The sequence below is a fragment of the Ceratotherium simum genome, chromosome 24 (genome assembly GCF_057802395.1).
Source record: "Ceratotherium simum simum isolate JZ-2026a chromosome 24, ASM5780239v1, whole genome shotgun sequence".
Classification (NCBI taxonomy): Eukaryota; Metazoa; Chordata; class Mammalia; order Perissodactyla; family Rhinocerotidae; genus Ceratotherium; species Ceratotherium simum.
In genome coordinates, this window is record NC_141923.1 from 42,456,926 (window position 1) to 42,470,158 (window position 13,233).

The 13,233-nt window shown below is 45.9% G+C and overlaps 1 protein-coding gene across 1 annotated transcript; it reads left to right on the forward strand.

The window, feature by feature from the left end:
- Positions 1 to 4,526: 4,526 nt before the first annotated feature.
- On the forward strand, positions 4,527 to 8,444 carry GPR135 (G protein-coupled receptor 135). The gene has a single exon (XM_087448430.1). The coding sequence runs from the start codon at positions 4,618 to 4,620 to the stop codon at positions 6,103 to 6,105; it is 1,488 nt and encodes a 495-aa protein (XP_087304556.1). The 5' UTR covers positions 4,527 to 4,617; the 3' UTR covers positions 6,106 to 8,444.
- Positions 8,445 to 13,233: the final 4,789 nt, after the last annotated feature.

The window sequence follows — 13,233 nt, forward strand, 5'->3', positions numbered from 1 at the left end:
GGCAGCTTCTCCTCTAAGCTCTGAAATACATGAAAAGCCTGTTAGGTCCCCACCTGGAGGTAAAGGAGAGCACTGACCTCATCGTTACAGCAACTTTCCTGAGAAGAGGCTGAGACAATTACCTTATCCTCTTTTCTGAAGCGCAAAACAAAACCAAAAACACAGGACAGCTGATTTCTCAGTTGGCCAAACGTGTCTCATTAAATATTTCACTCACCTGCCTAGCTTTTCTCCCTTTACCTGCGTTTTAATTTTTACTACTCGCTCGCATTCCGTCCATGGTTCTTTTCTCTCTTCACTCAATACCCTGTCCCTAAGTTGTCACATTCATGCCCATGGTTTTCTCTCTTGTAGAGAGGCTGACATCTCCCAAATCTCTAAATCCTGAGATCCAGAGCCATCCTGCAGATCACCACTTAGTGGACAAACCAAACTCGTCTGCCCCCTGGAACGTGCCCCTCCTCCTGCATCCCTTCCTTGGTTAATGGTACCACCATCCATCGAGCCAGGAACTTGGGATTTATCCTTGGCTCCTTGTTCACAGCCTTCCGTCCTGTCTGTTGATGCTCCTGAGAGGGATGTCTGTGGATATGGCCGGCATCATTCCTTTCCCCTGCTCTTAACAACACCCTGCTTTTCTTTTGGCAAACTATCCATCCCCTGCATGGAGCCTTGCTGGGACTGCCAGGCAAGGGCTACACCAATCAGATTCTCTCTCCCAGGACCTGGGATCTTGAGAGAAATGACAAAAGTCTGACAAATGGTTGAAGCAGATTTATTCTGATAGTGCCCTAAAGAAGTCACCCCCAATTACTTTCTGCTATCTCTACCCACAGAGCTGCCCTGACTTCTCTTCTTCTTGGGGCTGGCTATTAAGACTTTCCTTTTGTAATTTGAACTCCCCCTGTCCTTCCAGTAAATTCCTTTTATGCTTAAATGAGACAGTGCCCTCACTGTTTGTACTACTTATATCCAAAGACCCTAATCCATATACTACCTCCTTAAAATCTCGTCTCCTTCTTCACTGTAAATGCCTTAGTTCAGAGTCTTTCATTTCTCCCCTGGACAATTAAAATGCCTTTTTTTTTTTTTTATAATTTTATTTATTTATTTTTCCCCCAAAGCCCCAGTAGATAGTTGTATGTCATAGTTGCACATCCTTCTAGTTGTTGTATGTGGGACGCGGCCTCAGCATGGCTGGAGAAGCAGTGCATCGGTGCGCGCCCGGGATACGAACCCAGGCTGCTAGCATCGGAGCGCGAGCACTCAACCGCTAAGCCACGGGGCCGGCCCTAAAATGCCTTTTCTAAACTGGTCTCCCAGTTGCCAGATTCTCCTCCTACAGTCACTCAAACAGTATTTTTTGTGTATCTGGCAGTTTTCCACAGTGCCAAGTACTAGGAATCTAATAAAAAGCCAAACAGACGAAGTCCTAGTCTTCACAGAGCCCAGTGGCAAGCAGGTAATACTTCATCACAAAAACATATTTCTAGACAGTGGTTCTGTGCTATAAGCCAAGAAGGCTTCGGATTCAAGGGACTTGGGGGAAGGGGGGGAGTGGGGCTTTCAGGCAGAGGGGACAGCTCTAAGATGAGGGGTTTAAGGAATTCACATAAGGCCAGTGTAACTAGAGTGGAACAAAAAAGGAAGGTGGCCCCAAACGAGACTAGAAAGGAAGCAGATGTCAACTCATGCAGTGCCTTGTAGGAGATATTAAGGATTGGGGTCCTTTCCTAAATTAAATGGAGAAGGCCATTAGAGGAGTTTAAATAAATGAGTGCCATGATCAAATTTATTTTGATTAAAAGAGCATTCTGCCTTTAGTGTGGAGTAAGGGGCTGGATGTGGGGAGACCAGTTAGGAGGTGACAGCAGCAATCCAAAGAAGAGAGGGCGAGAGCTAACATTCAGGCGGAGGACGAAGTGATGGAGGAAGTGAATGGACACAAGGATATTTAACAAGTAAAACCCCCGGGACTTGGTGATGGATTGGACATGGGCTGGTGGTAAGGAAGAAGAATTGAGAAAGAATCCTAAGTTTTTGGCTTGTAAGCTAGATGGAAGGTGGTGCCATTTTCTGGGATAGAAAATACTGAGGACCAAGGTTTTTAGGAAGAGTGGAGGGAAGATCATGAATCCCATTTTGCTCATGTTGAGTCTGAGGTGCTATTCACATCAAGGAGAAATGCTGAGTAGCGAGATACATGGTTTGGGGCTAGAGATATAATTTGGAGTTATGAATATATAGATAGTTTTCAACGCTCTAGGTGTGAGTAAGATGAGGGAGGAAGTCCAGGGGAGCCGAGGACTAAGCCTTGATGGACTCCAGCATTTAAAGGCAGGGGAAGAGGATGACCTGGCAGAGGACACTGAGGCAAACAAGGAAGGAAGAAAACCAGGAGGTCACTCTTCTCTTCCTGAACCACAGCTGATCATGGCCCTCCCTTGCTTAAACTCCTTTGGTGGCTAATGTCATTACCTCATCTTCCCCCAATGAGGTTCAATCTCCATAACATAGCATGCAAGGCCTCTATAAGAGAGCCCCAATCAACTTTTACCGTTTATTTCTCTCTTCACTCCCCACCCCGATGTATCCTAGGATACAGACACTTCTTACAGGTACCCAAGAGTCAAGTACTTAGAGACTAACCTTCAGATTTAGCACATGCAGTAAATGTCCTTCCTTTTCTTTTTTTGGAGAGCCCAATGGCACCTCTTGTGAGAAGTCTTCACCAGCTACCTTAGGAAGAGTTAGTTATCGCCATAGAATTTCATTCATATATTTTTTAACAACACTTAGGACATTGTGATATATTTGTGTTTGCCTAAACTGTAAGGTTCTTTGGGCTAGGATCCTTATTTGTTGTTTCTGAAAACCTAGCACAAAGGAGATTTGCTAAATAAATTAATCTATTATATATTTTTATCTTAATTCAGTGGTTCTCAGCTGGGGATTTTCCCCACTCCCCACCCCCCGGGGACATTTGGCAATGTCTGGAGACATTTTTAGTTGTCACCACTAGCATCTCGTGGGTAGAAACTAGGGATACTGCTAACCATCCTACAATGAATAGGGTAGCCCCCACAGCAAAGAATTATCTGGCTCAAAATGTCATAATGCTGAGGCTGAGAAACCCAGTCTTAGCTGATTGCTAAGTTAAATGACTTCTATTTATGCTGTAAATTTCCAGGAGGATATTTTTCTTCACTGAAATGAGCACCCAGGCACTAATATCATTGATTTTAAGACCTGCAAGTGTACTAGTCATTCTTTAGAGCAAGTTTCTCAAACTTGACTGTGCATCAGAATCACTTGCAGGGCATGTGGCTGGGCCCCACCCCCAGAGTTTTAGATTCAGTAGATTTGGGGCAGGGCCTGAGAATCAGCATTTCTAACAAGTTCCCAGGTCATGCTGATGCTGCTGGTCTGGGGCCCACACTTTGCAAACCACTGCTTTAGAGAACCTCAGGGTTTATCACACTTTCCTCCGTCAGAGGCCATGCCCAGAAACTTGAGATGCAGCTTCCCTGGACAGCCAGGCCCTTCCTGTTCCTGTATCTCCCAGCCAGACACCTGGAGCTGCGTCTGGTGGCTGCCTGGCTGGCAGCACCTGAGACTCAAAACACACCACATTCCAGAGAACTGATAAAAGCTGCCAGCAGGGCAAGGAACCAATCTCTCTTCCTTCTCCCCCAGACACATGGGTGAGCCAATTATGGTCCTGAGGTCTAGGCCCTTGAAAACAAGGTGACATCCTGCCTCCAAGATCCATATCCAGCTCCTCAGAGCACCTGTATCAGAGTCACCTATGGGGTTTAGATTCGTGGGCCCATCCTCAGTAATCCCGGGAGTAGGCCAGTGAATCTGCATTTTAACGAGCTCACTACATCAGTGGCTCTCAAAGCGTGGTCCTCAGACCAGCAACATCATTACCATCCGTGAACTTGTTAGAGATGCAGATTCTCCCACAGGCCCCCAGGCCTGCTGAATCTGAAACTCTGGAGTGGGCCCAGTCACCGGTGTCTTAACAAGGTCTCTAGGTGATTCTCTTGCACAGTCAAGTTTGCGCACACCTGTTTTAAATTATTCTGCCCCTCAAGTTTAACCTCTGTGGATTTGGACTGTTTTTCACTTCAGGTTCTAGATTCCTTTCCTACCTGCATATGCCAGAAACACCCACAGGCAGCAAAGCGCCCCCCACGAAGGCCTCCCTGCAGGACCTTTGTATCCAACGAGAAAGCTGGAGCGCGCGCCCTTGTTGAATTTGGTCATTTCTATCAGGGAGGGCCCGTCTCGCTCCATCTGGCAGGGCCGTGGTCACTGAGGAGGTCTCTCTGAAGCCCAGACCCGGGCCGGGTAACCTCGGGCAGAGGCGAGGTCGTGGGCCGTCTTTTCGGAGGGCACTTCCCCGGCGTCCCGCCCCGCGCTCCTGCGTAAACACGCGGTTCCCCCGGCAACGCCTGGAACCCACGTCAAAGGCTTCGCGGCTCCCGGGCTACGGCCACCGCTCCGGCGGACCCCCACTCCCGGCGGCGGCCTCGCCCGGCCCGAGCCACCCTGCGGCTGGCGGCCGCCCCCCGAGCGGGATGAACAGACCCGCCGCCCCCGCGGGGCCTCATGGAGAAGCCGCCGCCGCTCCGCCCGCCGGCGAGCCCGGCCTTGCTGGGCAGCCCGCCCCCCGGCGCCCCCTCCCCGGCCGGCGGCCCTGGCGGCACTTCCTCCGCGGCGGCGGCGGCGGCCGTGCTCTCCTTCAGCACCGTGGCGACCGCGGCGGCCGCGGCGCTGGGGAACCAGAGCGACGGGAGCGGGGCCGGCAGCGCTGGCGCCCCGGCTGGCGGCGGCCTCGGCGGGCACGGGGCGCCGGGGGCGGCGGGGAGGCCCCCGCTGGGCCCCGAGGCGGCGCCGCTGCTGTCGCACGGGGCGGCGGTGGCGGCGCAGGCGCTCGTCCTCCTGCTCATCTTCCTGCTGTCTAGTCTGGGCAACTGCGCCGTGATGCGGGTGATCGTGAAGCACCGGCAGCTCCGCACCGTCACCAACGCCTTCATCCTGTCCCTGTCGCTGTCCGACCTGCTCACGGCGCTGCTCTGCCTGCCCGCCGCCTTCCTGGACCTCTTCACGCCGCCCGGGGACCCGGCGCCCGCCGCCGCCGCGGGGCCCTGGCGCGGCTTCTGCGCCGCGAGCCGCTTCTTCAGCTCGTGCTTCGGCATCGTGTCCACGCTCAGCGTGGCCCTCATCTCGCTGGACCGCTACTGCGCCATCGTGCGGCCGCCCCGCGAGAAGATCGGCCGCCGCCGCGCGCTGCAGCTGCTGGCGGGCGCCTGGCTGGCGGCGCTGGGCTTCTCCCTGCCCTGGGAGCTGCTCCGCGCGCCCCGGGAGCCCCCGGCCGCGCAGAGCTTCCACGGCTGCCTGTACCGGACCTTCCCCGACCCCGCGCAGCTGGGTGCGGCCTACAGCGTGGGGCTAGTGGTGGCCTGCTACCTGCTGCCCTTCCTGCTCATGTGCTTCTGCCACTACCACATCTGCAAGACCGTGCGCCTGTCGGACGTGCGCGTGCGGCCCGTGACCACCTACGCGCGCGTGCTGCGCTTCTTCAGCGAGGTGCGCACGGCCACCACCGTGCTCGTCATGATCGTCTTCGTCATCTGCTGCTGGGCGCCCTACTGCTTCCTGGTGCTGCTGGCCGCCGCCCGGCAGGCCCAGGCCACGCAGGCCCCCTCGCTCCTCAACGTGGTGGCTGTCTGGCTGACCTGGGCCAATGGGGCCATCAACCCTGTCATCTACGCCATCCGCAACCCCAACATTTCGATGCTCCTAGGGCGCAGTCGGGAAGAGGGCTACCGGACTAGGAATGTGGACGTTTTCCTGCCCAACCAGGGCCCGGGTCTGCAGGCCAGAAGCCGCAATCGCCTTCGAAACCGCTACGCCAAACGGCTGGGGGCCTGCGGCAGGATGTCCGCTTCCAACCGGGCCGTCGGGATGGGAGGGGACGTGGCCATGTGGGCTCGAAAAAATCCAGTTGTGCTTTTCTGCCGGGAGGGGCCACCAGAGCCTGTGACAGCAGTGGCCAAACAGACTAAATCCGAAGCCGTGGATACTAGCCTCTAAGGGTTGGAATGCGCAGCTTGTGAAGGCAAATTTTCACTCGCTTTGTTTAATGACACAGGATTCCGGGGAGAATCGTGTATTTCAGAAAGCCAAACTTTAAAAAAGAGACAGGCGGAGGCTTGCCACCTTCTCCAAACAGCGTAGAACACCATGTTCCCTTCTTCTAAGGTGCCGAAAGGAATGTAAAAGGCAAAACTTAAAACAACTTAAACCACACAACCATGCATTGTGAACTTAAGTGACAAAAATAAAAGTCACAACTACTGAAAAGCTCATATTACTGGAATCACACTGTGAAACAAAAAAATTTATTTGAATGCAACCTGTATGTGTTCAAATACAGTGTAAATAGAGTTTGAGGAAAGAATGGAGACCCTGGGAATTGCTTGAAGGCCCCTCTAAATCACCAGCATTCAACAAAACTTCAGATTTTTAGAACTTGCACCTCCAACACATGCTTTGGGTGCTTAGGTTGGGAGCAGGTAATTCTTATCCTTACACACTTCGGTGGGCTCCCCCCACCCCCAATAATCTTTGTGGGAAATTTAAAATTCATATCCCATTGAAAACCATTCTAGAATTTTGAAAAGGTGGTTTATTGCTATAAAATTTAGCCATCTGAAGGGCAAATAGAAGTATGAAAGTAAAGAGATGGGGCTGTTTAAAAAAGTGTTCCAAGATTATGCTTTAAAATGTCCCAGGTGCCGGCCGGTTGCGTAGCGGTTAAGTGCACGCGCTCTGCTGCTGGCGGCCGGGGTTCATATCCCTGGCGCACACTGGCATAGCTTGTCAGGCTATGCTGTTTTGGCGTCCCATATAAAGTGGAGGAAGATGGGCACAGATGTTAGCCCAAGCCTGGTCTTCCTCAGCAAAAAAAAAAAAAAAAAGAGGAAGATTGGCGTGGATGTTAGCTCAGGGCTGATCTTCCTCACACGCACACAAAAAAAGGTCCCAGTTGAGGGACATGTTATGCCCTAAATTGTCTGCCTTGGGGGCTCTGAGGCTTTACTCTTACTTGAACCTGCTACCAAACAAGGTAATTTGGGATGCTGCTCTCAGAATGTTTTCACATTAAAAAAAAAATAACTTGCATAGTAGAAAGTCTGTCTTTTGAGATAATTGATTTTTGGACACAGCCAAAAATCTCATTTAAAGTCAAGTTGATTGACTCAGGTGAGTAATGCCACTTTTTTATATATAAAATATGAGAGCTCTATGAAGTAACAAGATTGGTTTTCCTATATAGTTTTTAAATAATGAAGATGATTCTAAAGAGGAATTCTAGAAATGTTTTGAGAAGTGGCGGCATTCTTGGAATAAGCATAGAGCTTTCCAAGAGGATTATCCTTTCCTACATTTGGAAGTTTGGGTACATTTGTTTAAAAAAAAGTGGATTGTTGCTTTATAGACATACCTTGCCGAAAATAACATAGTGTTTATTAGAAAGAGAGAATGGGGTGGGATGATTATATGTAATAGGATATTAATCACTTAGAAATAAAGTCAGAGAGGTGCTTCAATCAAGCTGGAAATATCTTCAGAAATGTGCAAAACAAAGATGCATTTAAAAAAATTTTCAAGCACAATTTAGGATTTGTGTATGTGAACTTTCTCACATTCAATGCCACTGTACACAGAATCATTTACTCAGAATTTTATAAGATGTTGTGTTTTCTCCCTCTTTGTTTCCTCCATCTTGCCCCTCTTGTCTTCAACTTTTCACACCCTTAATTTGCAAATATTTTCTCCCAGTTGGTGGGTTGTCTTTTCGTGTTGTTCCTGGTTTCCTTTGTCTTGCAGAAGCTTTTTAGTCTGATGAAGTCCCATTTGTTTATTTTTTTCTTTTGTTTCCCTTGTCCGGGTAGATAAGGTATTCGAAAAGATCCTTTTAAGACTGATGTCAAAGAGTGTACTGCCTATATTTTCTTCTAGGAGTTTTATGGTTTAACGTCTTACCTTCAGGTCTTTAATCCATTTTGAGTTAATTTTTGTGTATGGCAAAAGATAATGATCTACCTTCATTCTTTTGCACGTGGCTGTGCAGTTTTCCCAACACCATTTGTTGAAGAGACTTTCTTTTCTCCATTGTATGTTCTTAGATCCTTTGTCGAAGATTAGCTGTATGTGTATGTTTCACACCCTTAATTGAATAAATACTTTAAACTAGATATGAAATGATATCAGCTATCATATAAAGATTCAATATGAAATAGCCACCTTTTTTTTTCTTGTAAAGTATTTAAAGATGTTTATTGTACTTAAATTTTTGTGTGATAAGTGGGTGTATGTCATTATTTTGTAATCAAAGATGGAAATATATGATTCGTGTCAGAGATAAAGATGTTTTAATTATTTCCCCTTCTGAAGGCATCGTCAGTCAGAAGTTTATGAATTATCTGTATATATCTTGCAACACTCGATGTCATACAAAGTAGACGAGATAATCTCTCCTCTTTAGTACTTATAAAACATATACAGACTTAATGCAGCTGAACGAACATTTAACAGATATCTAAAGTATTTGCCTGTTAAAGGCAAGAAAGTTGTGATTTTTTTGGCATTGTGAGAAAGTCATGTCTGGAATTTAGGGAGAAAGATAAAGTCTTCCAGTTATGAAAGGTATCATAGAATAGGAATTCGGCAACTGTGCAAAAGGCAGAAAAAGAGAGATCTTAGAGGAAGGAGGCGAATGTGTTGCAAAATAGGGTATTCCCTGGGAAGAAGAATGGAAGGAAGGTGTTTAATAAATAAACATGGCATGGAATAAACCTGCCTGGTAAATGAAGAGAAATTGAGAGATTGGAAGCGACAAGATGGTGGTATGAAGGACTTTAAGGCAGAAAAGAAATTCCCATCCTAACTCTTAGTAGGTAGCGGTAGGAAGTTTTAGGAAAGGGATGGCTTGGGGAAGAGACCACTCTGTTAGTGATTCTAAGAGTTATGGTTGGCAAGAATGGGAGGGGAGAAAGAGAAAGTTTCTAATAAGTTACTGAACAATTTACAGTGTTGTGTATGTTTTTTAATTTGAGGCTACACAACTAGTCAGTGATAGAACTAGGATTTGAACCTCAGTGTTTCTGGCCTCAGAGCCCTATGTTCCCTTCTCTACCCTCTGTCGCCCCCACAAAGGCCAATGGATAGGAAACTAAGGATAAGAAGTTGTGGTACTACCATCATCATCATCACCATCATCATCACCATCATCGTCATCATCATCACCATCATCGTCATCATCATCACCATCATAGTCATCTACTGTTTTTCTTCCTACTTTACATAGGGCAACTTCCTGGGTGCTAAGGCTAATAAAAGGTAGAAAGCACAGTACCTGCCTTAAGAGGGCATACCGCCTAATTGAGGACCTTGTACTTTATAAAAATTGGCCATAATCAGCACTCTTTAGTTTACCTATGGGGAAGAAAAGGTGCAGCATTTTTGGAAGCAGTTTTCCAAGAAAGGAGATGGATTTGGAAGCAAAATACATATAGATACAGGCCAGCAAAAAATCTGGTCCAGTTGTAAATACTTAGAGTCAAAAATTAATGCCTTAAATAAAAAACGGAGAAAGAATGTCTCTCAAATAAATCTAAGACTTAGACCTTTCCTCATGCTGACTGAGTGCATGATTATAGTGACTGTGGGAAAAGGGGAAAGAGAAGCTATGAAATATTGGGATGTTTTCAATATTGCATAATACATAAAGGCCAGAATGTAATCCTTCATATCTCATTCTGCTCCCAGCTTGATATTTCATTTAAACTACAATAACAGCAACAAGTCATACTCAACATAATACATACAATAGCTCATTTAATCTTCAAAGCAACCCTCTGGGGGGGGGCACTATTGTTATCCCCTCCCATTTTACAGACGAGAAAACTGAGGCTCAGAGGTGCTATGTGATTTGCCTAAGGTCACGCAGGAAGTAAGTAATAGACATAAGATTCACACCTGGCAGGTTGGGCCAGACGTCCTGTCTTAACTATGCACTGTACAGCCTTTCTAATTTGTAAAAGACAAGGGAAACATGGAAAAGAGCCAGGAAAGATAAAGACGTTTATCAAACTGATGGGAAAATTGACATCATAAAATATAAAAGAGAGGATTTGTTTAATTTGGAGGACAGCTACATAAGATGTGTGTTTTTAAAATACATGAAGAGATTCTGAGCAGTTATTTTCTGGTGCAATCACAGCCCTGGATGACCTCAATCATCCATCTTCTCCATTCCTGCTCCAGGGTAGCTGAGCACAGCTGGAGAAAAATTATAGAGTCAGCTGAGTTAGGACCCTCCGCACCTAGAATACAGAGCCTCTCCCAAACCCTCCACCCTGCCCAGCAATTTGAAACTTTTTGCTCGGTGGCTCACTTTCTGACCACTTTAGTGACCCTGCAAACTTTCTCCACTCAAACTTTTAACTGACCCTCCCCTCTTGAAGGATGACCTTTACTCCTACTTCACGAGAAAATAGAAGCCATCAGATGCATATACCTTCATATTTTAGCCACCAAACCTTACAAACTAAACTGGATCTTTACCAGTCCTCAGCTCTGTCTTTCCAATAGTAAAGAAGCTGGTCCCTTCTTCAACCACAGAAATCTCATGCTATAAAGTATCTCCTTTCCCTGGTATCCTTAGCCTTTCCCGCTGAACCAAATTCCTCCCATGAGCACATAAACTCTCACTAAAAAGAAAAAAAAAAAAGCCGCTCCTATTCCTCCCCCGCTTTTCTTTCCCTCGGCTCCCTCCCTTCAGCTAAACTTGTCCCAAAAATAGTGCCTACATTTTAACAGCTGATCTAAATCTTAGTCCACAATTTTAATGATGCAAGAAAGTCGTCATTTTTATGCAACTCAATTTTTTCCCAATCCCCTATTCTGCCAGATGGCAGAAACTTAAGATGGCAGCATCTAGATTCGAAGGGCTGATTTAGCACCACGGCATTGGTGAGCATCAGTCTTCAGTGGTCATCCATCTGGACTGGCATCCGCTGAGGCATCCATCAACCTGTATCCACTCACATCCACAGCTTGCTGTGTGATTTTCCCCCACTCAGTCCGGGAGGACCCAGCTCTAACTTTTTAGACCATTTTAGAGCTCCTCTTTGGACACTGAAAGATTATTACTCCATCTCAGCACCACAGAGGGCTGTGGCTAAACCCATAACACTGTGTCAGGCTATTTTTAAAAATTATTATAAAAAGTTTTGATTATTTGCTACCTTTTGATATTGTTGGGTCAATAAATCAAAATGGTATATAAAGTACACATTGGGAGTGCCACTTACGGAAGGGTAGTGAGGAGCTCTGTGGACCTGCTACCCATGAAACAAGTATAACTGTTGAAAATTACTTAAAAAGCAACCATTTGCAGTCTCTGGAAATTGTCCTAAGAGCATACAACAAATGCAGAAACATTTATTCAAGAAAGTCTCCTATAATTCAGTAAGAACAGCAAGAGTCTGTGGCATTTGAATTATAACCTGCTCCCTCTCCCTGCTCCTAGCTCACTGTGACAGAAACTCCACTTCAGGTGAGTACAGCCAAGAATACAGAGCTCCCTCTTTTCCCAGCTTCCAGTCAAGGACTATGGTATCTTCCTGGGAGGAGCAGACCACAAGAACTTCTCATCTTTCCAGCTACATGTTGCAGAGGCTAAATTCCAGGTAAGTGCAACCAAGAGGTTGGGAGTTCCCTTCCACCTAGCCCCCATTCACAGGGCAGATGCTTGACCTCAGGCATGGCATGCTGGTAATACTGGGGTCATGATTGTCCTCACCCCAGCTCATTTGTGGGATGGAGACTCTATGTTAGGAGAGACAAGCTGAGAAGACCAGAGGCTACTACCTCCACCCAGTGCCCTGATCCTAAAACAAGGCATCACTTCAAAAGAATCAGGCCACTGTCCCTGCCCCAGCTTCAGAGCTGTGACTCAGATATTTTGACCAGGGGTACAGAGAGGCCTTTGAACACAGTGTGCTGAAGATCTCCCCAAACCGACTAGCTTTATTTGAAACAGAGTGTGGGGAAGTTCAAGTCTAAGGGCATTCTCAAGAACAATGGAGTTTTGGTGGTAAAATATTAAGAGAAGGCTGATAGCTTCACGAGAGATGCAAGCTAAACCAATGGTCAGCTAGTTTATCAGAGATAATCAGGGAGAGACAGCTAAGATGGACCTTTTCATCTTGTTGAGTTTTAAAAGTTCATTGTGTGTTTTGGATAACAGTTCTTTATCTTTTGCAAATATTTTCTCCCAGTCTGTGGTTTGTCTTCTCATTATCTTGACCTTTTCAACATTTTAAAAAATAAAATACATGAGTTTGAACGTTTTTGAACTATGACGAAAATACAGAGCCAATCTTATCAATAGGAGTATGACTCCTCCCTAAGGGGCATTTTAGAAATTTGTGGGAGCATTTTTGGTGTCACAATGTCACTGGCACTTAATGAGTGGTATCCAGGAATGATAATGTCCTTCAAAGCATAAGAGAATACTGCCCAATGCAGAATTGTCCCTCATTCCATACAGTTTTCTAATGTCCCACCAGACAATAATTGACAAATGTATGAATCATTATGTAATTCCATAACTTTAATCCATTCTTCATAGGAACACAGTATTTTAAACATGTTTTTAATATGCACTGAAAGGTTTCTTGAAATGCAACTGTTTTATAAATAGAAAACATATTACATTTGTTTTGTCTAGGCTTATCAAGCAATAGTCACCATTTTAGAAAGCTATTCACAATTTGCTACACTTCTTGAGGTAACAGATTGTGAAGAAAACATTTGTATCAGTCTGCATTTGTAGCTATTGCAATCACTATGATTCCACATTTAGGTGTAAGCATCTAACTACTTCACTTTGTTTATTCTGCAATAAAAAAGAACTGCTGGTCACACAATACCGTAGATGAATGCTAGACATTTTGCCAAGAGAAAAATCTGGATACAAAAGAGTACATACTATATGATTTCATATGAAGTTCTAGAACAGGTAAAAGAAATACATGGTAGGAATAAATAGAAGTTCTCTGCTGAGAGTTTCCATATGTTCATTCACTATGTCCATCTTTTCCTTTAAGCTCTTAAACATATGTATAATAGATGTTTTTAAAGTCCTTG